Here is a 27,175-nt window from a genome sequence, read left to right as displayed (position 1 = left end):
TTTATCAATGGAACTTTGTGAGGGCTGATTATTTTGTGTGATGATGCTCTAATTGCTTCTTATTGCTTTTTTTGTGACACATGCAGAAACTGGTAGAAAAAACCTCATGTACCAATATTTTGTACCCTTTGTGCTGTATCATGTTTACCATACAGTGGAGATGATCAGATTAATTTACTGAAGAGGAACTTTTAGCAGAATTACCTCAACACTTTGTGAATGTTTTGCGTGGATCGGATCGGAGAAGATAATGCTCGGTAACCATTTCCCACACTGCTGAAGACTGAGAGAGGGCTAATGAAATCAGAAACAACAGCATGGGCTTTCCCTTAATGCATATCACATAGCATGGTATAGCGTAGCTAATGTGGGGGTCTATCACAGCAAGTATTAAAGGGAACCTGTCACCCGCAAAATCGATGGTGAGGTAAGCTCACCGTCATCAGGGGCTTATCTACAGCATTCTGTAATGCTGCAGATAAGCCGCCAATGTTACCTGAAAGAGGAGAAAAAGACATTAGATTATACTCACCCAGGGGCGGTCCTGCTCCGATGGGCGTCTCAGGTCCGGTACAGCGCCTCCCATCTTCATTCCATGACGTCCTCTTCTGGTCTTCATGCTGCGGCGCAGGCGTACTTTGTCTGCCCTGTTGAGGGCAGAGCAAAGTACTGCAGTGCGCAGGTGCCAGAAAGGTCAGAGAGGCCCGGCGCCTGCGCACTACAGTACTTTGCTCTGCCCTCAACAAGGCAGAGAAAATACGCCTGCGCCAGAGCCGCGGTGTGAAGACCAGAAGAGGACCTCATGGAATGAAGATAGGAGGCGCCGGAGCGGACCTGAGACACCCATCCGACCGGACCGCAGTGGGACCGCCCCTGGGTGAGTATAATCTAACCTCTTTTTCTCCTCTTTTAGGTAACATCGGGGGCTTATCTACAGCATTACAGAATGCTGTAGATAAGCCCCTGATGCCGGTGAGCTTACCTCACCATCAATTTTGGGGCTGACGGGTTCGCTTTAAAAATGACGGTTGGCAAGCATCACCTTTTTAGGATTATACAGTGTAAGGATAGGGGGTCAGAATGCACAGCTCCTTCCACCTAGGGATAGATATGGCCTAAATCTGATTGTGGTGTACTACTGCAGTACTGAAGTATATTGAAAATTGGATTGTTCCAGTATGTGAATAGGGCCGAAGTCACACTAGCGTAGAATACGGATGAGCGCTATGTGAGAAAATATCGCATAGCACACAGACCAGTGTTAATCTATGGGGCAGCTCACATCAGCATTTTTTTTTCTCGGGCTTATTCAGCGTGCGTGTAAAATCATACCCATATATCGTCCGAAACTCATCAATGCAAGCCTCAGGGTGCGAGAAAAACTCGGACACCTCACGGACCATCCATGTGACTTGTGACACATACTCTCACATTTTCCTAATTTCAGCCCATTGAGCCATTAAATTCAATGGGGAAAAGCAATGAGAAATGTAAAGTCATACGGATGTCATACGGATACATAGGTGCGAGAAAATCGCATCATCGCATTGCAAACGCATTACACACGGATGACCAAATGGAGAACACTCGTGTGACTCTCGGCAGGGAGACTCGGACTAATTTTCCATGCGGTAAAAGTGACCCCGGCCTAATACAAACATTCAAGAGATAGGGAGGTGCTGGATCTACAAAGTCCGGGTAACTGTGAATTTATTGATCTGGGACATACTGCAGGAACAGAACCTTAATAATAGCATTTTTTTTTATTCCTCACACACTGCAAATAAGAAGGGCAGTTTAAAGGGGTTGTCCATTACTCAGACGATCCCTTCTCAATCCCTGTGGTTCCACCCAGTGAAATAAAAATGATAACTCCTATACTTACTGTTCCAGCAGTGTTGGCACTCTTGGGGCTTATGTGACATTGTTATTTTATATCTTCCCTGTGGCCAATCAGTGCTGGCTACACTCTCACTTCATTTGGAAGAAGGGAGGGCTGCAGCTACCATTTCACTTCCACCGGATATCTGATTTGTCCGAAGGAAGGGGTCACTGTTGATTGGCACAATGTCACACAAGCCCAAGAGAGCCAGTGCCAACACTGCTGCAATGGCACTGACAACAGAGGTGAGTAAAGGATGAGCTATAGGGATTGAGAAGTGGTTGTCTGAGTAGTGGACAACCCCTTTTATAACTCTGTTTGTGTGGTAATTTTATTTCAGGTTTAATATTGCAGCATATAGTGAAAATGATGGTTTCCTATTCTGTCTACTGGTCTTCACTGGAGGACCGAGATGAAAGAGACTTGAGCGTTCAGTAGGCCCCCAGCTACCATGGGAATCCATTAGCACCACCAGGTGCTTTGCCAAACTAGTCACGTCTCCCCCTGTAGATTTTGACCGGATTATCAAACTGTTTTCTTTAAAACAGCACAAAAAATACCTGTCTGCAATCATGTAGCCAGGATCTGACACATGCTGCCCGTAGTTTGGTCAGTATGAATAGAATCACAGATTCCTTTTAACTTATATCACTATTGCATTACATTGCTAAGGCCCCTTTCATGCTGCGTTCTTTCCCATGTTCAGCGGTCCTGTCGGGGCTTTTGTCCAAACCCTCTGGGTGTCCGCCCAAAAATGATGCACGACAGAACACTCGCTCTGTTCCATTATAGTCAACTAGCTATTGAACCCGTTCTACGCCCGGGTGGCGAGCATTTATATTGGTATATGGTCTCCATCCTGGTATGTGCTGCTCCCATCTTGCTCTCCCATCCTGTCATGTGCTGCTCCATCCTGCGCCCCCATCCTGTCATGTGCTGCTCCACCCTGTCATGTGCTGCTCCATCCTGCATCCCCATCCTGTCATGTGCTCCCATCCTGCGCCCCCATCCTATCATGTGCTGCTCCATCCTGCGCCCCCATCAGTGCGGGCGGCTGTGCTGAGTGTGGGCGGCTGTATGTGGCTGTGCTGTGCGTGGGCGGCTGCGCGTGGCTGTGCTGGGTGCAGGCGGCTGCGCTGGGTTCGGGCGGCTGGGCGTGGCTGTGCTGGGTTCGGGCGGCTGTGCGTGGCTGTGCTGGGTGCGGGCGGCTGTGCGTGGCGGTACTGAGTGCAGGCGGCTGTGCGTGACTGCGGGCGGCTGTGCGTGGCTGTGCTATGTGCGGTGGCTGTGCTGGGTGCGGCGGCTGTGCGTGGCTGTGCTGGGTGCGGTGGCTGTGCTGCTCCATCCTGCGCCCCCATCCTGTCATGTGCTGCTCCACCCTGTCATGTGCTGCTCCATCCTGCGCCCCCATCCTGTCATGTGCTGCTCCATCCTGCGCCCCCATCAGTGCGGGCGGCTGTGCTAAGTGCGAGCGGCTGTGCTGAGTGCGGGCGGATGTATGTGGCTGTGCGTGGGTGGCTGTGCATGGCGGTGCTGAGTGCGGGCAGCTGTGCATGGCGGTGCTGAGTGCAGGCGGCTGTGCGTGGCTGTGGGCGGCTGTGCTGGGTGTGGGCGGCTGTGCGTGGCTGTGCTGAGTGCAGGCGGCTGTGCTGGGTGCGGGCGGCTGTGCGTGGCTGTGCTGAGTGCAGGCGGCTGTGCTGGGTGCGGGCGGCTGTGCGTGGCTGTGCTGAGTGCGGGCAGTTGTGCATGGCGGTGCTGAGCGCAGGCGGCTGTGCGTGGTGGTGCTGGGTGCGGCGGCTGTGCGTGGCGGTGCTGGGTACGGTGGCTGTGCGTGGCTATGCTGGGTGCAACGGCTGTATATGGCTGTGCTGTGCGTGGGAGGCTGTGCGTGGCGGTGCTGAGTGTGGGCGGCTGTGCATGGCGGTGCTGAGTGCAGGCGGCTGTGCTGGGTGTGGGCGGCTGTGCGTGGCGGTGCTGAGTGCAGGCGGCTGTGCTGGGTGTGGGCGGCTGTGCGTGGCGGTGCTGAGTGCAGGCGGCTGTGCGTGGCTGTGCTGGGTGCGGTGGCTGTGCTGGGTGCGGCGGCTGTGTGTGGCTGTGCTTGGTGCGGTGGCTGTGCTGGGTGCGGCGGCTGTGCTGGGTGCGGTGGCTCAGGCTGTGCTGGGTGCAGGCGGCTATGCTGGGTGCGGTGGCTGTGCTGCTCCATCCTGCGCCCCCATCCTGTCATGTGCTGCTCCACCCTGTCATGTGCTGCTCCATCCTGCGCCCCCATCAGTGCAGGCGGCTGTGCTGAGTGCAGGCGGCTGTGCGTGGCTGTGGGTGGCTGTGCTGGGTGCGGGCGGCTGTGCGTGGCTGTGCTGGGTGTGGGCGGCTGTGCGGCGGCTGTGCTGGGTGCGGCAGCTGTGCGTGGCGGTGCTGGGTGCGGCGGCTGTATGTGGCTGTGCTGTGCGTGGGCGGCTGTGCGTGGCTGTGCTGGGTGCGGTGGCTCAGGCTGTGCTGGGTGCGGTGGCTCAGGCTGTGCTGGGTGCGGGCGGCTGTGCTGGGTGTGGGCGGCTGTGCTGTGTGCGGCGGCTGTGCTGGGTGCGGCAGCTGTGCGTGGCGGTGCTGGGTGCGGTGGCTGTGCGTGGCTATGCTGGGTGCGGCGGCTGTATGTGGCTGTGCTGTGCGTCTGTGCGTGGCGGTGCTGAGTGGGGGCGGCTGTGCGTGGCTGTAGGCGGCTGTGCTGGGTGCGGTGGCTCAGGCTGTGCTGGGTGCGGTGGCTGTGCACGGCGGTGCTGGGGGCCTGAGCAGGCGGGGACACCGGCGCGCTGTGGGGGTCAGGTGCCGGAGTCGCCGCTAGCTCAGGCCCCCGGCACTTGCTATAGTTACCTGGGCCTGATCCAGCGCTGCGCGCCGGTCTGTCTTCCGGTCCTCTGGCTGTGACTGTTCAGTCAGAGGGCGGCGCGCATTAAGCGCGTCATCGCGCCCTCTGAACTGTGAACGTCACAGGCAGAGGATGTGGACCGGAGGACGGAGGAGCAGCGCGCAACGGAGGAACGGGACAGGTAAATATATCATACTTACCCTCCTGGCGGTCCCTGCTTCTCTGTTGGAGATCGCAGTGTGCGTTCAGTGTTTACGCATACCGCGATCTCCTGGGAGCGTCGCTCTGTGGGGTCTAGACTGCGCCGGCGCGTGCGCTTGCGCAGTCTATAGAGGCTTCGGACAGAGTGACGCTCCCAGCGTTATATTATAGATGGGCCGATTGGTGCATTTGCCAGAAACTCATTTTGTGGCGGTTTCGGACGTAACCCCGATGGGACCACTGAACATTGCAAAGAATGCACTAAGAAAGCACCCTAAAATAGAATAGTAAAAATTTCTTAGCATATCTGCTTGAATACATCTTTGTGTTATAAATTGCTTCATTGTGAAAAAGTACATTGTGATATGATAGTTACTATTAAAAATTAGGACCTTTTTTGTGGTACAGAGGAGATTTTTTATTTTTCCTATTTAATTTTTACTTAGTTTCACTAAAGGTACCTTCACACGAAGCGACGCTGCAGCGATAGCGACAACGATGCCGATCGCTGCAGCGTCGCTGTTTGATCGCTGGGGAGCTGTCACACAGACCGCTCTCCAGCGACCAACGATGCCGAGGTCCCCAGGTAACCAGGGTAAACATCGGGTTGCTAAGCGCAGGGCCGCGCTTAGTAACCCGATGTTTACCCTGGTTACCAGCGTAAAAGTAAAAAAAACAAACAGTACATGCTCACCTGCGCGTCCCCCAGCGTCTGCTTCCTGACACTGACTGAGCTCCGGCCCTAACAGCACAGCGGTGACGTCACCGCTGTGCTTTCACTTTCACTTTAGGGCCGGCGCTCAGGAAGCAGACGCTGGGGGACGCGCAGGTGAGCATGTACTGTTTGTTTTTTTTTACTTTTACGCTGGTAACCAGGGTAAACATCGGGTTACTAAGCGCGGCCCTGCGCTTAGTAACCCGATGTTTACCCTGGTTACCAGTGTAAAATATCGCTGGTATCGTTGCTTTTGCTTTCAAACACAACGATACACGGCGATCGGACGACCAAATAAAGTTCTGGACTTTATTCAGCGACCAGCGACATCACAGCAGGATCCTGATCGCTGCTGCGTGTCAAACTAAACGATATCGCTAGCGAGGACGCTGCAACGTCACGGATCGCTAGCGATATCGTTACAAAGTCGTTTCGTGTGAAGGTACCTTAAGGATTGTGGGAAAAAGAAAAAATTGGCTCCTTCTATTTTCTCTTTTTGTATATGCCCAGGATGTTGGGCTTTGTAGGCCTTCCTGTGCCACATCACCAGCACTGAAATGCTTTTTTGTTTTGCATGGTCTTGGGAATCTATTGTAAGTTTCCAAACAAGGAAGACTCACCAACATTGTCATATATTCCATATTCCATACCAAAAAATTATTAAGCTTGCTTCAGCCAGTGAATAATTACATGTACCATGTGTTTGTTTCAAGAGAAAAATTCCATTATTTTTTATGTTTTTTTAATGTCTAGTTGATTGTGATATGATCCGATACACTTATATATAAAATCATTTGTAGAGCCACACTTTATGCAGTGTGAAAGACTGAATCCTAGGTATTATGATGGAATTGACTCTATGATTGTTGACCTACTTATACAAAAACAAAACCTCGCAATTAGATTGGCCACATATTTTAGTATATTCTACTTTCAAGAGCTTTACTAACAAGTCCATACATGTCTACAAGCAGCAAATCTGTGCATGAGCCAAATTACATGACTACTTGATTAACTTGGCAAAAATATAAATTATTTAGTATTGTGGCCAAACATAAAAAATGAGATGTCTGGATAAATGATGTCATTTTACGATGTCATAGAATTGGTCTCCAATACGGTCAAAAAAGCCTGATCAAATCTGATCATATGTTCACATGGTTCATTAATATTTTACTATCATAAAGAAAATCCCATTAATTTTCTTAGAAAAGGCCATGTTTTCTGGCAATATCACTTAACATCAGTGTGTGACAGCAACCAGTGGCTTTCTAATAAAGACCTATTTACAGAATACTGCATTGGGCAAGCTTACCAACATAACAGATATGAGTCCAATGTTTCAGAGGAGAGCTGATGTTTCCCAACGACCACAAAAGTCCCAGTGCAAGACTCTTTTATAATGCTGGACTTGACATAAAGTAGATACAACTCCATTAGCTTACATTTTGTCCATCACGTTTATATCAAGATTAGCGCTACATGAAGTATTAGTCCTTGATTCAAATTTGATTGAAATTAAAAGGAATCTGTCTCCGGGTGTTTTCCTTATAATCTAAAAGTACCACCTTTAAGCCCCCCCTAGACAGCAGTCTAGCAACATGTGTATAAGCCCCCAGTTCCCACATCAATCAGAGAAAATACCTGATATGATTATCCCGTGTCATATGCTTCTTCTCTCCCCACAATAGCTGGATTTCTTGCAATGATGAACAACATGGATAATATCATCCACCTAGCTATGCGAATCTTGTGCAGTTGAAATAAAGACCTGGTCAGGAATGCTTCACTCCGCCCTGAAGGAGCTGATAACTCATAAATGTAAGTGGCACAGGCACATACACATTGCAGAACTTTGCACTGCCCTCAGCAGGATAAAGCGAAGAGCGCCTGCGTATTTGCAGACACTGTGTTTCGGGGTACTGCCCTTTGCTTTAAGTCACTCTCTGCAAGGAGAAATGATACTTCTTGGATCCTGGTCATACGCCTCTCACAAAGCCAAACCAGATCTCACACTTTGCACTGACGAGGGGCAGTACCCCAAAACACAGTGCCTGCAAATTGAGATTCTGGTTTTGGCTTTTATCCCAAGTCATGTGGCAAGGCTCGTTAAAGGGTCGACATTGACTTTTAGGATTGCTACTTCCAATAGGGGCACTAGAGGTCTAGTCCTCTTCCTCTCTGTAGAGACAGTATGAGAGATGTTGAGGAGGAGGTCAGATGGGGAGGTAAGAGAGAAGGAGAGATAATTATTTGGTTAGAGGGTGCTGGGGTTTGCGAATAGTGAAGGAGAGCAAGGAGTAGTGTAGCCAAAACTGTTAGGGCATATGTAAGCATGATGTGAGTAAGTGTGGGGGAAAGAGAATTTTAGCACATTTAATAAGCAGTGGTTAGTCTTACCTTCTGTTCACTTCTGGTCAATTTCTGGCATATATCTGCTGCATACTTAAAGGGAACCTGTCACCCCGTTTTTTCCGTATGAGATAAAAATACTGTTAAATAGGGCCTGAGCTGTGCATTACAATAGTGTATTTTGTGGACCCCGATTCCCCACCTATGCTGCCGAAATACGTTACCAAAGTAGCCGTTTTCGCCTGTCAATCAGGCTGGTCTGGTCAGATGGGCGTGGTGTCTTCCCCCAGATCTTGCTTAGTTTTCCGTTGGTGGCGTAGTGGTGTGCGCAAGATTGCCCTGCTATTCATATCCAGTACAGGAGATAGCGTGTACAATGTCATAGGATTCAATAGTGCTGGATCTCCTACTGAATACAAGAGACTAGGAGACCAAAAAGGATGCTCGGCCTGCTAGACCACAGATGTGCGTAGCCTGTAGAATGGACCACAGATGTCCGTGTTGCATTTTAGAAACAGATTCTGGTATTCTATGTATTTATAAAAGCAATAATTGTGCACACTCCTGCACTATTAATATTTTCTCATAAAACTGAGGATACACTTTACCAACTGTGGTTAATCTGTCACACCCAGTACTGGCAGAAAACATGTGCCTGCCAGCTTTATACAATGACCTATTGTCATGAAGAATCTACACAATGGTTAGTTGTTCCAAAAGTTTCTCAGCATATCAGAGTATTTGCATTTTTAACAATAGAAGCTTCACTCATTTCTGCTAATAAAATATGCGATTAAAAAGAAATATGTTTCACTTCTGTGCTGTACATTATGCGCATATATTGGAAGTACTTTGCAATTTACATACAAACAAATTTTGTATTAACCAATCGGATTTCAAAAGTGGAGTCCTATATAAACAGTCTTCTGCACAGTCATTGAAGCCATTGTGACAACACAACATTTATTCTTAATTAGGCCGGTTTCACACTTGCGTGTGGAGCAGCTGCGGAGGACTGCGGACTTCCTCCGTGAAGCCCCGCCCTCCAGTAGCTCCACCTACTTCTGCATGCGGCCGGCATGCGGCCTGTGTACCTATATTTAACATTAGGTACGCAGGTCGTGCGGCTGTATGCGGAGGCTGCTGTATGCATTGTTTTGACGCTGCGGCGACCAGCGTAGGACGTAGCCTGTAGCTTTTTTTTTTTTTTCCGCATCGTCAAAACGACGCATGCGGCACCATCCGCATACTGCGGCATGACCTGCATACCTAATGTTAAATATAGGTACACAGGCCGCATGCAGAAGTAGGCGGAGCTAGCGGCGGAGGTGCGGCGGGGGGCGGGGCTTCACGGAGGAAGTCCACAGCCCGCCGCAGATCAGGTAAACGCTAGTGTGAAACTAGCCTTAGGCCAGATGTATTTTTTAGTAAGACAGGAAACAAATGCCATTGTTCATATGAGTCTGAATGTTGACCCTTGAATTAATGTTTGTTGCAGCTTATTGTGTTGCTATCCTTGAAAGACAGGGACACACAGTCATTAAGCAATCAATGTTAGCTAATATGTTGATTACCCATTGTATTAGTCCATGCAGCTTTTTGACTTGCAAACATTGAAGGACAAACTATTCAGATTGATTGAGTACTCGAACAATTAAAGTTGACCTCATCCCACCTTTCCCCTGACCTGTGGTTGATGACCTGGATAACAGATGTGGGTATTAAATGGGACCTCCTTCCTTCTGCAAGAAGACTCTACAGAACAGCAGCCAGGAACCATGGCTCCAACTGAAGCAATACAGATTTAGAGAATCTACATGACAGTAGCCAATGAGCCACGGCTCCAACTGGAGAAATGCAAGTTTTAGACACTCTACAGGATGCAAGCTTAAGGGACCATGGCCCCAGCTGGAGAAATACAGATCTGCTTCGCTGACCATCACTGACCCCATGGGGACATTCAAAGAAGCCAATTTGGACCATCTGGTCACCTCACTATGTACCTTAATGGACTGTCAGCTTCCTTAACTTGTAAATTCCTCCTTCTTGTGGGTGCTTTCCAAAAGTGGGGTGCCACTGGTGGGGGTAGTCAGCCCTGGAAGTCCCAAAGTCTCAGCTCTCTAATCCCTGCGAACCAGCAGAAGGATGAAACCCTGGAGTTTGCACCATCTTATGTACTTTCAGGGACTGTACTATATTTATTGTCTGTTGGTTGTTCAATAAAGTATTGCCACACTGTTTTATCCTCACCCTGTGTTGTCTGAGTAGTATTATATCCATGGGGAAGGATTGTGGGCATTCAGTGGGATGATCCCTGGTCCATATGAACTTTCTAAATACAGCCAGGCCAGCAGAAAAGAGAACACTCATTAGCCCGTGTGTCTCCACAGCCAACAATACAAGAAAGCATCACTGTTTGATCACGCTTTTCTTAAGGATTAATTTAAGTGATGATATGTGAAGATCTCCATTCTGTTTAATTTTAAAGATTACACTTTTGATGACTTGCCAGACTCCTTAATTCTCTACTATTTACAAGGGGTTCTACTTGTGACTGGAGGGCTATTTACATTTGGATTGCTCTAGGGAATCGCTGATAATTCTGCAGTCCATAAATTTTGCCTATGTGTTTTGTACCCCAAATTATTTTTAATATGAATAATAAAATGATTTATAAAAGTTGATATGACTTTTACTCTTACTATTATACAATAGCGACAATCCTAAGGAAATGAGTCGAAACACATGTTGGTATGAGTGCAATGTGTAGGTGCACATTCACACAGTGAAAAATAGTGAACAGATATGACCTACGATAAAAACAAAATTAAAATATCATGTAGTAAGTACATAGTAATAGTTCATGTAAATAACATGTAGTACTTAGTTGACAATATTTTGATCAAAACAGAGTAAAAGTCATCCCATCGCAACAAGGTGTACCTAATCAGCAGGACCTTGACCTGTCCATTTGAACAACTGCCCATGGAAAACTATATAGACACAATGCACAGCCCGAAAAGGGGGATCCATGCCCCTTAATGTCCAAAGAACAAAAACAACAGGTCCTGCTCTTCTCCTGTCTATTTTTAGGCCTACTGGCACATATCGAGGTGAGCTACAATAATTAATGACCATCCTGATTGGGTACACCTTGTCGCAGTAGTATGGCTTTTATGCCCTTTGGATCAAAATAGGGTCGACTAAGTACCCTATGTTATATACATGATCTATTAATATTTTTTTACCTATTTACTTACTGAAGGGTATTTGCTCATTTTGTTTTTATTCTATGTTGCTACAATACTAGCAATGAAAGGCTTTTCATACGAACATGTTCGCATACACTCACACGAAATAATGGAGGAAGGAAAGGAATAATAAAGGAAGACGCCATGCCTACACCCAACTGGTTGCTGTACAGACTAGAAAGGTCCCTAGCTGCACAACTAAAAAGAAAAAACACCTCCTCGAATTTGGCTCCTGAAAAGGTCATCGAGGGCTTTCTTATACCTCTTGAGGAACCAGATGGGAGGCTGCACACAAATCCTACAAGGGGAAAGGAGAATGTGCAGGGAGAAACCAGGACACAGGGCAAGAAACTTAATATGTTCACACAGGATGGACAGGGGGAAATACAGAGAACCAAAAAATAAATGGACTAGGTGAAAATCTCCCAGACTCCAAACATGGAAGAAAGGAAAGGATGCTGGGGAGGATAACTCACAGACTGCAGAAAAGCAACTGAGATTACTAAAACAAAATAATCTCTAGCTAAGGCGATGGAACTCTAAACACCCATCAATCTTGAAATATAGCCAGCAAAGACGGCAGGTGCAAGGTGAGTAAAAGTAACCCCCAATATGTGACAGGACAGAGCAAAATGGAAAAGTGAGAAGCACCTGAATAGAAGCAAACCAAGGAAATATAGGCAACGATAATAATAATAATAATCTTTATTTTTTATATAGCGCTAACATATTCCTCAGCGCTTTACAGGATAAAGGAACTATCAGCAGTTGGACAAAGACCACAAAAGCTGCGGCTCAGCAGAGAGGGAAACCGACCCCGCAGCAAGAAATCACTGGATTGAGTCCCAAAACCGAGCCATGACCGCTATATTGACAAGTTCATGGTCCGATTCTGTGGATAAATCCTTATCAAGTCTGCTAATATACCATGAAATTAAAGTAAATATAGGATTTAGCATGCAGACCGCCTTTACATTTATATTTTGGGGAAAAAACATCTATTACCCTAATAGCAATATAAAAAATATGGTGGCTGCCTGTCAAGTTCTGTTGGAGTTATTGGAAAACAATTTAGGATTGGAGAACTTTGATTACCGTTCTTTCAAGCTGATGTGATGAACAGAAAATGGCAAAAGAAAAAAAAAATTAAAAGCAATTACCTGCAAATCATCTACTTCCTAATTGAAAATGTGCTATCTCAATGAGAAAATGTGCTCAGTTTTCTTCTTTACCAAGGGCACGGATGTACAGAATTCCAATTTTCGAACATTTTATTCTGAAATGAAAGCATAATCTAAGAAGACAGAAGTTATTGTGTGGCTTAATAGCTTCAATACCAAAGCCCTATAGAAAATGTAGAATACAAGGACAAGGACACTAAACTTAAAAAGAAGTTATATTCCTATTAAAATTTATGTCACAAAGGAGAAGCATGACAGATGTGCAGTTCATTTTTCTGCAGTCATATCACGTACATAACCGGTTTATGGTCAACTACACCATCGGACCTCACCCTAAAGGACAAAGCATCGGCCCAAGCTACTCATTGGACAGAATATAGATTTCATATTAGTCCACGTGTCCTTCATAGTTTATAAAAATAGTATATAACAAGATAAAAAAAGAGAGGTATTACCATTACTTGGGATTTAGGCTCAAATATACTTTTTAGACTACCTATTTTTATTTTTTATTTTTTTATTTTGAGCTAAAAATATTCTTGCTTTCTCGACACATAAAACATAAACTTTCTTTGGAAATTTGCAGTAAAGTCTTTCTTTTTCTCCTCAGCTCCAAATATGATTAGAAGTATATTTCGTACAATTTGGAATTAATTATTTTCTTGAGTGAATCAGAGACTATTAAACAGCTTTACTTTGTATTTTTATCTTTTTAGATTGGAAATCATACTTAAGCTCTCAAATTGCAGACCAGCTCTACATTTTTTTAAATTTACAGCTAATGACCATTCTGTTCTAAATAATGAATCATTGGAAGTATCAGAATTTCAGAGACCTAATAGGCACTGTAGGATATATTTAGTTAGCAGGCAGTAAGAGCACGGTTTGTCTCTAGGCTACAGTTTGTTATCGCTTACTCACTTGACATTAAACCTGTCCTCCGAGCTGAGATATATATTTTGAAGACAATTCCTTTCAGACATTCCCAGTATTGGTCCTGAGTGGTATTTCCAATCAGAACTTTCTTGTTTTTAGTTGATCTATTGCCACGGTTTATTGAGTTTCTTTTTAAGAAAGAGGTTTCCATGTCCCTAGAATAAAGCAACCACAGCTCTGATTTAGTGGAACATCCTTTTTACAAAAGTAAGAAGTTAATTATGTTACATGAACTTGAATTGCTTTAGTTTCCAAGGGGACAAAAATTATAAAGCAGATAATTGAGGAGGAGCAGCTCAAAACACTGAGGCCCCGATCCATTATTTTTTTTGCATCTATTTTCTGACTTGAAAGTGGTGCTAATAGTGACTTTTATTTTTGCACCCCATTCATCATTAACTTTGTGCCTTTTTAAGTTAAGTTCACTTGGTTTTGTAATTTTTTCTTTTGTTCAACAGTGTGAGCAAGGTTTTATTTAACCAGATGTTTTAGCCTAATTCATCATTTGGGTCTTTTATTTCACCCCTTCATGACATGTGACAGCTGTTAACCAGTTAAATTCCTCTGTCAATCTCTGACAGCGGTATTTAACAAGTGCCAGCTGGAAGCGCGTCACACATCCCACCTATCTAAACCCCTGTCATTTGTTCACATTGGATCAATGGGTTGTCAAGGCTGTCAATTCTTCTGCAGACCCCTGTGCCTGTCATTATGATACACCTGTGAACACCAGATTGACCAACTGTCATCTCCTATCTCGGTAATGTAACAATCTGTCTTCACTGATTACAAATTTTACCCCAGAGTTGAGAATTTTGAGAATGAAAGATCTGTCCTGAAGGAGAAAAAAGCAGATTTCTCTGATAAGATATATGATAAAGCTTACTATACTATACTATGTTGTGCATAAATATGTGATTCTTCAGAATTTGTTTTAGTCTTTGCCTGATGAAGAGACGTATGTAGTCTCGATAGCTTGCAATTTGTTACCATCTTTTCAGTTAGCCATTAAAAGGTATCAACCACTGAGGACTCTCAATTCTAAATATGATAAAGCTTCTCATTTTCATGTGAACAATTGATTTATGAAATAAAAATTAAAAAAATGGTTACTCTTTCACAATCCCTTCCTCAGGGTATATATTTTCCTAACAGTGGCATACTGCTGTAGATATATGAGGAGAGAGTTTTGGTTCCTGAGGGCATCCAAAAGCCATATTTCCACATAAGAAGGTACAAATTGCACAGAATCGATTTGGTGCCTTTTTCCAGATTTTGAATTAGTTTCCAAGATCTTTGACTTTCTTTTATATTACTCTGCTGCTCCGTATTAAAGTATTCAAAAACACTGTACGATTGTGACCAAAAGTTTTGAAAATGACACAAATTTTATTTTTTCACAAGTACATCAAGTTTATGCAAGATTGAAACTTTAAAGGAGTATTCCCCTCTCCAAGATACTATCACAATATGTAGTAGGTGTAGTAATAATATTAGCAAATACTTCCAATTTGAAATATAGTATAGTTTTTTGATTATCTGTGTCTCTTTCCTCATGTGCAGGCAGTACAGGACCTTAGGTATCCATGGTTATGACCATTAGCAACTAGCTAACTGAGTGTCACTTTATCAGTGGCGTAACCATGGATACGTAAGGTCCTGCAATGCCTGCACGTGAGTAAAAAGACAAAGCAAATAAAAATAACTATACTACATTTCTAATTGGAGATATTTGCTAATATTATTGTTATTACACCCACTACATATTGGGATAGAATCTAGGAGAGGCGAATACCCCTTTAAAATTCAATATTTACAGTGCTAACCCTTAATTTTTAAGACTTCTACAATTGCATGATGGATATCAGCTTCTGGGCCAAATCTTGACTGATAGCAATACATTCTTGCCTAATCCAGAGGTGTATCTAGGTTTTCCAGCACCTTAGGCAAGAATTCAGTTTGGTGCCCCCCCTCAATAAGGTTTGAGTAGTTATCGTGGGACCAATTATTCATAAGCTATTTGCACACTTAGTCAGTCAAGGGCCGACAAGCTGTTCTTAATAATTCTCTCAATATTCAGAGAAGAAATGAGAGAAGCAGGATAAAAAGTTAAATGTCATGTCACCATAAGTATGAAAATTGCATATGAGTGAAGTGACCATGTGATGACTGCTGGAACCAGCAAGCAGAGCTGAATATTGACAGTGAGGATATTACACGCTGTTAGTATTCGCATGCTACAGCGCCTTATTTTATAATTAAAGGGCTCGACCAGGTTTGAGAGGAAATTCTGCAGTCACTATGGGTCGTATGCACTGCACACTTTTAGGATTCTGGTAAGAGTGGACGGTCAAGTATTCCATTTGGCCACATTCAGACTAGACATGTCTGGCCTTGCTCAATTCATTTTCATTCAGCGAGGCCATGCATGTCTGGTTAGCACATAACCGCATGTATGCAAATCACATACTTGCTGTTTCATGACCTCCCACTCTTACCACCAGCAGCAGAGAATCCTGAAAGCATGCAGTGTGCACTGTGAGAATTAAAATGTCTGCAGTCACACGGAATGACTACCTTCTCATCACAAACTGGGACTACCCCTTTAATGCTCCTAACATACATAAAAACATAGTAACCCTTAACTTGCTTTACAGCACAACACTTTATTAACATAGCCATGTATCAAGTAATCTTACTTGTTTTGGCTTGTTACATGTTTACAACATCAGAACCAATAGCAGCACAAGAATCCATCACCAGAACTACCAGCAGTACAGAAATACATCACTTAGAACCCCCATCAGTACAAAAAAGCATCACATCCCTTATTAATACAGACAAACATGACCAGAACCACCAGCAATACAGAAATATATCTGTATAGCCCTCATTCTGTACAGAAACACAGCATCACCAGGATCATCATCAGTGTAGGAATACATCACCAAGACCACAATCAGTACAGGACTACAACACTAGCACCCCCCATCCTAAACTGGGAAGTCTGATTTGTAGCAACATTGAATGTCTCTTTTTATGATTTGAGTTCTGGAGTTGTAGAGAAAAAAAAGAAACAGATAATACCTCACCCCTTACCTCCACTGCTCAGTGTAGCGTGTGCAGTGTTCAGTGCCTCTTCTTAACACTTCTGTGAACAGAAACCCCAGGCTGCAAGGTCCAGGATATCCCTGGGTATACACAGATGATCTGGACCTTTTCGGCCCAGCCCAAAGTGTGCATTGTTAAGTCACAGCGCACCATGACGTCACCGCGGCTTTGCAACACGCATGTGCAGAGATGTCCCGGGTCTAGACATGGCCCTAAGGGCCCCTTCACACTGGTCGATTCTGCTACGATTACGACGCATTTGCGTCATATTCGACATCGCAGTACGAGCTCGTAGCCAGCGGTCACACTCTACGATGTTAACGCTTTTTCTGACGTAGTTGCGATGTGAACGTCACGCGTCGCAATCGTACGCTACCCTTCACACCGCCATAGTCCTACAACTCCGAGCGTGACGTATTACCAGCATGGGCGTGCTAAAACGTCACGCCCAATCAGGAGACAGGTATGCGGAAGCCCAACCCACGTAGTCGCATTACGAGCTCGTATGACCGCCGTCACATACTACGATTTCGACCGCCACAGCGAGACATTTACGACGAAAGAAAGTTCTGCTCTTTCTTTCACATCGTACGATGCTGGGCTGCGTCGCAGATCGTAACGCCATGTCACACTTTGCAACCTCGGAACGAGGACGGATAAACGTCACAAATCGAACGCTCGTTCAGACTTTGATTGCACAGTGTGAAGGGGCCCTAAGTCCCCGCTTTGGGTAACGATGCTCATTATTTCAGAGCCAGACTGCAGTAAGTTAAAGCACCATGGACTAAGGAAAGTGAGCCATGGTGTTGGATGAGGTGAGCATTCCTTTTTTGTTTGTTTCAACACTTTGTTGTTTCTCTACAGTTTAGCAAATTGGCGGTGAACCTGCTGTCATCTTGCTGAATTTGCTCAGCGAATGAGATGAAATCCTCAATTGTGGAAAATATATATATTTTTGTAGAATTCAATTCCACTCGGATAAGTTCACCCCACTCTGTAAAAAAGGTTCACTAGGATGATGGCATGCAAAGTAACACACAGGAATGATGGAGATAGCAAGTAATGAAAAAGTAAGAAAAAATACAAATCGTGAGAATTAACGATTTGAATAAAAATCATCCCAATGTAGGAAATACAAAATTCTTTAGTAAATTTTGAAAATGAGCAAAACAAATATTCCAATCATTTTGTCCCTTTAAATGTGAAACTGTTCACAAAATAAGCACCTTTCTAAAATAAAATCATGTTTCAACCCCCTTAACTACATCTACATGCAAAAATGACTTTTCATTATAATTGGAGATAGTGATTTGTGCCCAATTTAAAATGTCCAAGGCTAATATAATCTTCCTTTGGAAGCAATTATTTGCTCTAAGATTAACTAGAAAGTCTTTAGATCACCTAAGTTTCTTTATTAGAGCATTGATTTAGCGTTCTCACTACCTTTTTCATGCTAAAGCATGCCTTTACAGGAGTAGTCTAAATTTAGATACAAGCTGAACATAATCTAATTTTCTACTATGCTGCTTAATTAACTACTCGTCATGGCTGGATATACACTGTTATACCTGACCCAAGTGCAAAATAAATTAACATAGTTTATATTGTACAAAGAAAAACACTAATGGTTTTATTTCTTCCTTTACATTACCATATAACAAACTTTGAACACTTTTCGATTCATCTGACAGTGTAATAAACTATGCTTATATCGAAATTTGATAAGCACTAAAAGGGGTATAATTTGTCTAAGCAATGTAGGCTTCTGTCTTTGGAGCACTCATCTCATCCATGTATTACACATTTCCATGTAGTTTTTTGTAATATTTTGTTTGTTTCAGTCGTTTGAGTCCATTAACCTGCAGATATGGGGTTAATATGCAGGTTAATAGCATTCTAAATCTGTGTGGCCGCTGCACCAAAAGTGAAAATTAACTTTAATCCTCCTGGCAGCCTCCGACTTTCAGTTATAGAGGCACAGCTGCAGTCACTGCTAAGTACCTAGTGAGCGACAGCTGTAACCACATCCCCGATACTGACTGACAGCTGGCCCTATAGTACATCAGTGCTAAGCTGGCTGTCAGTCAGTGCAGGGGTACAGTTACAGCTGCTGGTCGCTATGAACTGAGCAGTGACTGAACCTGTTCTACCCACGCTTCTATAACTGAAAGCCGGAGGCCACCCGGAGGAGTAAAGTTTACTTCCTCCTGATAGCCAGGCTGCAGCTTTTTTACTTTTTTTTTATTAACAAAGCTGTTTGATGGGTGAGTGCTTATTTCTTGCGGAATAAATGGATACATTGTTAGTTACCAATACAATATTTTTATAGCTCTTTATTTAGAATTTTGGAAGGGTGGAGGAATGAAGAAAAAATAGCAATTCTGCAAGTATTTATTTATTTTCAAAAACCTCTAAAATTTGTATTTTACATTGAGAAAGCGGTATGAGGGGTTGCTTTTCTTGAACGAGGAATGAACTCTACTTTTCATATGTGCCATTCTGAGTTTCATAGATTTTTTTAAATCTATTTTTAGAGGAGAGACAGCCAAAAATGACAATGCAGACTTGAATTTTAGTGAGTTTGATGTCTCATAGAATGCACTGTAATCCTTTATATATAGCAGTGTATTATGCATATCAGCAACATGCTGACTGGCATTCTGTTACACCAAGCATTTAAAACAGTCTAATAGTAGTACGCTGGCAGCCATGTGGGTCATTGTTAGTCCCACCAGCTGCAATAGCTATCTATCGGCACCCACACATCTGAAGCACAATGGGTGACAGAGAGACCCTTCCCACTGTCTAATCATCTAGATCAGTGTTCCCCAACTCCTGCCCTAAAAAGCAACCAACATTTCCTTAGTATAGCATAGGTAATGTAACAATCACCTGGACAATACTAAGGAAATCCTGAAAACATGATCTGTTGGTGACTTTTGATGATTGGAGTAGGGAAACACTGATCTAGATTTTACGGTCACTATTGACGCAAGTAGAGGGTTAAGCTATAAGAATCAGTAGTTGCACTGATCCTGCCAGTTGAGGCAGGAGCAGGTCTAAGTCATTCATCCGCTTTCCTGCTGCTGATCTTGCAGTGCACCAAAATCAGACTGACAAAAATGTATGTCACAAAGTGGAAACTGGCACCCAGCTGTGAAGAATATTTTCATCATTGGTTGGGAACTATTTGGTTAGGTCATTATCTGTAGATCTATTTGTTCTGTAAAGTTTAAAGGCCCCATCTCACTTAGCGACGCTAAAGCGATCCCGACAACGATACGACCTGTCAGGGATCGTTGCTGCGTTGCTATGTGTGCGATGTGTGCTACCCAGCGGGATCTCAACGATCAAAAAAAGGTCCAGGCCATTCCGACACGACCAGCGATCTCATAGCAGGGGCCTGGTCGCTGGTACGTGTCACACATAGCGAGATCGCTACTGAGGTCGCTGTTGCGTCACAAAACTTGTGACTCAGCAGCGATCTCGCTAGCGATCTCGCTTAGTGAGACGGGGGCTTAACTCTAGTTCTCTCTAAAGAATCTTAACAAATACATTAATGTATTTATGTATTGTGTGGTACAATGTAGTCACATTCACCCTTTCCCTCCAAGTATGACTATTTCAAAGATTCTCTTCACATTCAATACCTCCATTAATTTAATGTGAACCTAACCGCTGCATTGGCCAGTGGTTGCATTATTGCAGCTGTGTATGTTTTACCCTGAAACTCTACTCTGAAGTGTTTTCATAAGAAACATGCGCTTCTTTGTAAAATTCATCCAGTGGCCATGCTTCTTGGATTTCTAGTCCAATAGGCCAGTCCCCAATCTCCTAGACTGACAAGTCACACCCCATGTTTTTGTATCTGTCAGTCTAGGGGTGCGGGGTGCGGAGAAGCTGCCAGTCCTTGTCATCCAAGAAGCTTTTTGGCTTTTCAAAGTATATTTTCTAAGATGCACCACATTATTTCATAGTAAAACATACAAGCCTTCATCTAAAGAGACAGAAAAAGTCTAATGTTTTGTACCATTCGAGATTCCAGCACAATATCTGTAGCAAGCAGTGTTTTGTGACACATTACAGGACAACATTGTGGAAAAACCATTAAAACTACTTACATTTAAACACCAAAACTTTCTTCACACATGGTTATTGGTTGGGTGAAGCCATTTATTGTCAAACTACTGTGTTTTCTCTTTTTAAATCATAATGACAACCCAAAACATCCAAATGACCCTGATCAAAAGTTCTCATACCCCATTTCTTAATACCATTTATTGCCCAACACTAATGACAACTTGAAGTCTTTAGTGGTAGTTGTTGGATGAAGTTCTTTATTTTCTCAGATGGTAAAGATGCCCACTCTTCTTGGCAAAAAGCCTCCAGTTCCTGTAAATTCCTGGGCTATTTAGCATGAGCTGTGCGCTTGAGATCTCCCCAGAGTGGCTCAATGATAATGAGGTCAGGAGACTGAGATGGCCACTCCAGAACCTTTACTTTCTTCTGCTGTAGCCAATGACAGGTCAACTTGGTCTTGTGTTTTGGATCGTTGTCATGTTGGAACCTTTCTTCTGGTGACTCGATCATGTAGCCCATTTTTATTCAAGTGCCTCCTTATTGTGCATTTTGAAACAGCCACACTGCTAGTTTTCAGAGAGTCCTGTAATTCTGCTGATGTTATTTGTGGGTTTTTCTTTGCATCCCGAACAATTTTCCTGGCAGTTGTGGAGGACATTTTTGTTGGTCTACCGGAACGTGGTTTTGTTTTTACAGAGCCCCTTGAATTTCCATTTGTTAATCACAGTTTGGACACTGCTGACTGGCATTATCAATTCCTTGGATATCTTTTTGTATCCCTTTCCTGTTTTATACAGTTCAACTACCTTTTCCCGTAGATCCGTTGACATTTCTTTTGCTTTCCCCATGACTCACAATCCAGAAATGTCAGTGGCTGAAAGAAAGATGCAACAGTCTGTCTGAATCCCAAAAACTCACTCAGCGTGTATGCACACGCACTGATTATAAGCAAACAGGTCATAGGTGAGGATGTTACCTTTAGTAGCCATTCAAACCCATTTGTCTCAACTTCTGTGCATGTTATCAGGTCAAAATCACCAGGGTATGTGAACTTTTAATCAGGGCCATTTGGATGTTTTCGGTTGCCATTATGATTTAAAAAGAGAAAACACAGTAGTTTGACAATAAATGGGTTCACCCAACCACTAACCATGAGTGGAGAAAAAGTTTTGGTGTTATCATTTGTATTCTCTGAAAAAGGGCAGAGAAAGCAACAGTTCTCCCGTGGTATGTAAACTTTTGAGTGCAACTGTATGTATGTGTGTGTGTATATATGTATATATATATATATATATATATATATATATATATATATATATGTCTCTATATATATATATATATATATATATACAGTACTTGGGTACTTTTCTGTTTAAAGAGATGGACATTCGCTCAACTTTGTGCTTTCATTATTACGTGTTTATCTCTTCCCAGTCAGGATGCACATTTATTATGATCTCTGTAGCCATGAAGTAGCTCTAGGAGTAACACAGCCAGCCTTGTATTAGTTGTGTGAACTGTTATGTGAACAGTTGATTAGGGGGATATGTTTCTTTAAATGATCAGCTACCAATAGTTAACAATGATTTAAGGTATTCAGCTTTCTTCATGCTAAGTTCTATTACTGCTGAAACTATATTTTGTATTTTTCTCTTCAACTCTGAACTTTTGAGCTCTTATAATGTCTACATAAAAAACAATGTCAATTAGTTTTCACTTGCGTCAAAGCCTGAATATTCTGTTTTTTGTATTTAGTCTGTGTTATATCTAATTGCAATCTCTTCTTTACAGGAAGAAAATGAAATCCCGGCAAGCGTCTTTGTGAAAGAACCAACACCTGTTCCCAGTATAACAGAAGGTCCAGAAGAATTCAATGACCCTAACAAGTCTCAGGAGGAGACCATGCATACAATTGACCTTTCTTCAGATGATGATATTAATCATGAGGATGATGGTCATGATGACAGTGTGGATGAAAAATTAGAGCCAAGCAGAGCTGAGAAAATGAAAAGATCCAGCCTGAAGAAAGTAGACAGTCTGAAGAAAGCATTTTCACGTCAAAATATCGAAAAGAAAATGAGTAAGATCAGCACTAAAATTGTATCCCCAGAGAGAAGAGAAAAAATTAAAAAGTCTTTCACCCCATCTCAAAATAAGTCATCAAAAAGTTCATCATTTAAAGTTCCAATAGGGTTTAGTATAAAGAAATCCAACGAGGAGGAAATTCCAATAGAGGGTGAGGGAAAGTCCCCAAATCAAGCCGAAGAAGAAAAAGCTGTGAATGGTCAGGATGATAGCCCAGTGGATATGAAGCCTTCTGAGATACTTCCCAATGATGAAGTAAAAACCATTGAAGTTTCAATAGATAAAGAGCCTAAAACAGAAGATGTGAAGCAAAACATTGAGCTGTCTATTGTTGAAGATGATGAGGAGAACATAATGGACTTTGAAACTGAAAATCCGTTTAGCCCTGAGTACAAGCCAAAGCCTGGGGAATTAGAAGAATCATATGAAGCACCTACACAGTCAACTGCTCTACAAATAGACCAAACTGCATAAAAGTTGGCTCTGCATGCAGTCATCTGGTTAGAAGTGGTATTTACACAGAAATAAATAAATACACATAAAAGGTTAAGTGTTATTTTGATGTAAAAAAACAACATAAAACTTTAGATGAGTTTAGATGAGTGTAATATTTTTAGATCAAGGATCCTGTCCATAACCCAATTAGCAATATTCTAAAAGTTATCATTTGTTTTGTGAAAAGTATTTAAATTTAAGTGGTATTGGAGAGCTACATAATAGCACACTTGTCCATTTAGATAAACCTGTCTAGTCCCATAAACTTACACTCTTTACTGAAAATTTCAATTCAAGGGACGTCATTACTTTGTTACTAAACATTTGATAACATGACTAGGGCACACGTAAGAAGCAAGGGATATAAATATATACGCTATCTACATATTAAGGTTGCTTAGATTAGGTCTCAATAACACTTTTTACACTTTGCTAATCTGCCATATTTTGTTACAATATTTGGGACCAATCTTTGAAGAAAATTTATCAGAATGATACACCCCCCAACTGTTTATTCAGCCATGCGGATCTTTGGAAAATAATGTCAGCCACACCTTGCTTTTGCAATCTGTTGCTCCTTGGCTGAAAAATCTCTATTTTAATACATATGCAAATGAGGCTTAAGTGCTCAACCTGTGATCAGAGCCTTTCTCAAGCTACTGCCTTCCTGCCTTTATATCCTGCCAAGCTCCACCTTCTTATACCTGACTGACAGCTCACTGGTTTAACTACACAGCCACTGCCAGCTTTCAGTCAAGCAGAGGAAGACAGGGTGGGAAACAGAGTCAGGGAGGCAGAAATTTAGGAAGTGCATCATCACTCCCAGAGCGTTTAAGCCTCATTTGCATATGAATTAAAAACACTTTTTGTTTTTAGCCTGCCAGCAATAAGTAAAGTGTGGATGTCATTATCTTTCAACATGACCATATGAACAGTGTGGGTGGTGGATTGTTCAAACAGGTAACCTTTGAGGGAACACCAATTTTTCTATAGAGCTCGCATAGTAAATAAATGTTTCCTAATTATACTCTATTGATACTAACAAATAAAGTAATTAAGTAAAATATAGATATATTTTGTATATTTTCAAGGAAAAAATTTATTGTCCAATTTTTTTCTTTATTTTTATGTTTTCTTCATCTCTTAGCATATACTTACAAACCTTTATTTTATGTATACATGGACACATCTATACAACATGATGGAAGTGTGCAAGGAAAATGCTGCACTTTATCAAAGATAAATCATTATTCCATGCAGCTAATATAACAGCTCTTAGCACTTCTTCATTACTTTTGTGCATTATTGCCCTTTCTGTATCTTTAATAGTTCCCTGCTTCAGTCCAATCCAATATTGTAAGTTAACAGTTTGGCTATAAAATACTCATCGCTCTAACAGCAGAATAGGGACACTCATTTTGAACGTATTGTCCTAACATGAAACATATATACATATACTGTATATTTTGGTTATTTTAAGATTCTGCAGAATTTATGCTGAAAATCTCCAGAGGGATTATAGCAACTAATAACATTTACATGGGGTTATGTTGTGTAACTAGGCCCCGTTTTCACATAATGTATTGTGTCTTTGGACTTGGATGCTGTAACCCCCAAATCACCTATGTGTCCCCTCTCCCATTTAAAATTGTAATTACTGCTGGTCTAACAAAAATCTTCTATCTGCGGATGATGAAGGTTGACAATATCCCAGAATATTTCATCAATAAATATTGAACTTTGAAATAATGCTTTATATATTTGATTTGTCTATTCCCTCTATGACTTAATACTGTTAGCGTATAATTATAAGAATGGGAACGTATTGATATTGAAGTACTGAACCACTTGATAAATATGTACTTTTTCAGTACTATTATTCCTAGCAGCATATATAGCATTGCACCTAGCATTTGTACACATGGCTAGTTGAATAATGCACCTATATAATATTAAATGAAGCGAAAGATAACTATGTTTATATATTGCTGTTAGTTGTATAGAAATTATATCCACTGATGACTACTGTAGAGGATTTGGAGAGTTATATTATAAAGAAAATTGGCTCTATAAGCCTTCTATGGTGAGAGTATGTGATAAGACTAAACAACTGTATGTGCAAGTTATTCTTACAGGAGCATAAAGGGGAGATGTGTAATCTACATCTATAAGAAGGTGATGTAAGAGAAGCAATTCAATTACTTTCCTTAGAAATAGAGAAGTTATCCCAGCACTAAAGCATTAAGTCTACAGGCTTGCATCAGTCTCTCCAGGTATACAATGTCACATAGATATTTTAAAAGCATAACCTTGTTACAGAATGTGCATGCTTAAGAAAGAAGAAAAGGGCAGGATGCGTCCTTGGATTATTCCACACCGGAGGCGGAACACCAAGTAAAGGAGTGGAAAGGTGCTCACCTTACTCTGCTCTATGGCATATGTGGAGCTATGGAAGCTGCAACCACTCAATGTCTGATCTGAAATACTGAAGAGTAGAGATTAACGAATGTGCTTGGGTTCCCTCTTATTCGGCAAGCTATAGCGCCAGCCGAATAAGCTGCAGAGAGAACTCGGCTTCCTGGATTGCGCCGGCCGATCAACTGATCAGCGCCGCAGCTGCATGTATCTTGCCTATGTCACAGTCACGGCACATGCATGGACAGCCTGTTTGTTGGGCTCTCTATGCATGTGTCGTGATGGTCACACAGACGTAACACATGCAGCTGCGGCGCCGATCATCTGATCGGCCGGCGCAATCCAGGAAGCCAGGTTCCCTCTGCAACTTATTTGGCAAGTTCTATAACTTACCGAATAAGAGGGAACCCGAGGAAATTCGCTCATCTCTACTGAAGAGTTTTTAACCCTAATACACATCATTTTTAGACTTTTTTAGCACAAAAAATGTTGGTCTCGTCTTCCTGATGACATCTAGATTAGCGAATACGTATTTTCCTTTTTTAAAAACTTGAGAATTGCTTCTATCTATCCAAAACTTGGATATTATGCTTCAAATAGCTAAAAGCAGAAGCATGTGAGAATACGGATGTGTGTGTACACTGGCATAGACTTTGGTATATAAAATATGTAATCAACATAGACTCAAGTGTCTCTGTCTTCAGTGAAGATAGTGAAAGTCTCTGTAATATCATGATTTTGTCGGATCTTCCATTTAGTAAATATATTTTAAGATTAAAAGGCTTTCAGTTGGTTGGAGAGGTTAAAATTTTTCTTTAGAGAATGTTTTTTCTCTCTATTTAGCCAAAATCTAATTCTTCTTTTGGATGAAAAAAATTTATGAAAGTCTGCATAGGTTAGGTAATGAGATCGGTCCTTCTGGAGGTAGGGACTAAAGATCTGTCAATCACTTATTTTGGGGGATGCTATGATATATAGCGGAATAGGCCAATCACGACAAATGAATATGTTGCAAAATATTCCCAACATATAGGTCTCGTGGTCTCAGTATTTATATGTGCCGAAGGTTTCTATATACATGACAAAAGCCCATTGGTACATGGCCTAGTGTTCTGCACCAATGTACGCTTTCTAAGTAGTGCACGTTGAATGAATTAATAATAGAATAGAATAGTCTTCCGAGTCAGCCTAAAACTGTTTAATTAAAAGATAAAATAACTAAGTCAAGAACCCAAAACTCTGGTAGTTAAACACTGAATTGAGATTGTTTGAAAGTAATGATTTATTATCCTATTGTTGGCTGGTTGTGTCTACTATTTATCTAAGTGCAGCCAAGTAGTACATAGCGGATTGCCTTTGGTGCATTCTTGCTATTTGTGAATTATAATACATAAAGATGGACAACATTTGCTGAACGCCAGTGATAGCTTGCAGAACAAAAAAATTTGTCCCTTTAGTTTTATTTAATGACTTTTGGTCACAAAGAAATCCATCACTTACTGCAAATAAAGCTTAATCTTACCCTATAGGAAAAAGAGTCTAGAGAGACCTGTAATGACAGCCCAAGTTACTACTATGCATATGCCAATGATGTTGCGTGACCAAACATCT

General features: G+C 42.4%; 1 protein-coding gene across 1 annotated transcript in view; it reads left to right on the top strand.

The window, feature by feature from the left end:
* Window positions 1-24,898, top strand: part of CAVIN2 (caveolae associated protein 2) — a 64,913-nt gene extending 40,015 nt beyond the window's left edge. The window contains exon 2 of the mRNA XM_077275377.1: window positions 22,361-24,898. Coding sequence (XP_077131492.1) covers window positions 22,361-23,128 — 768 coding nt within the window. The 3' untranslated portion in view covers window positions 23,129-24,898. The remainder of the gene's footprint in view (window positions 1-22,360) is intronic.
* Window positions 24,899-27,175: the final 2,277 nt, after the last annotated feature.

The sequence above is a fragment of the Ranitomeya variabilis genome, chromosome 7 (assembly GCF_051348905.1).
Source record: "Ranitomeya variabilis isolate aRanVar5 chromosome 7, aRanVar5.hap1, whole genome shotgun sequence".
Taxonomy (NCBI): Eukaryota; Metazoa; Chordata; class Amphibia; order Anura; family Dendrobatidae; genus Ranitomeya; species Ranitomeya variabilis.
The sequence above is the reverse complement of the archived record's forward strand: the minus strand, read 5'-3'. Positions and strand labels throughout refer to the sequence as shown.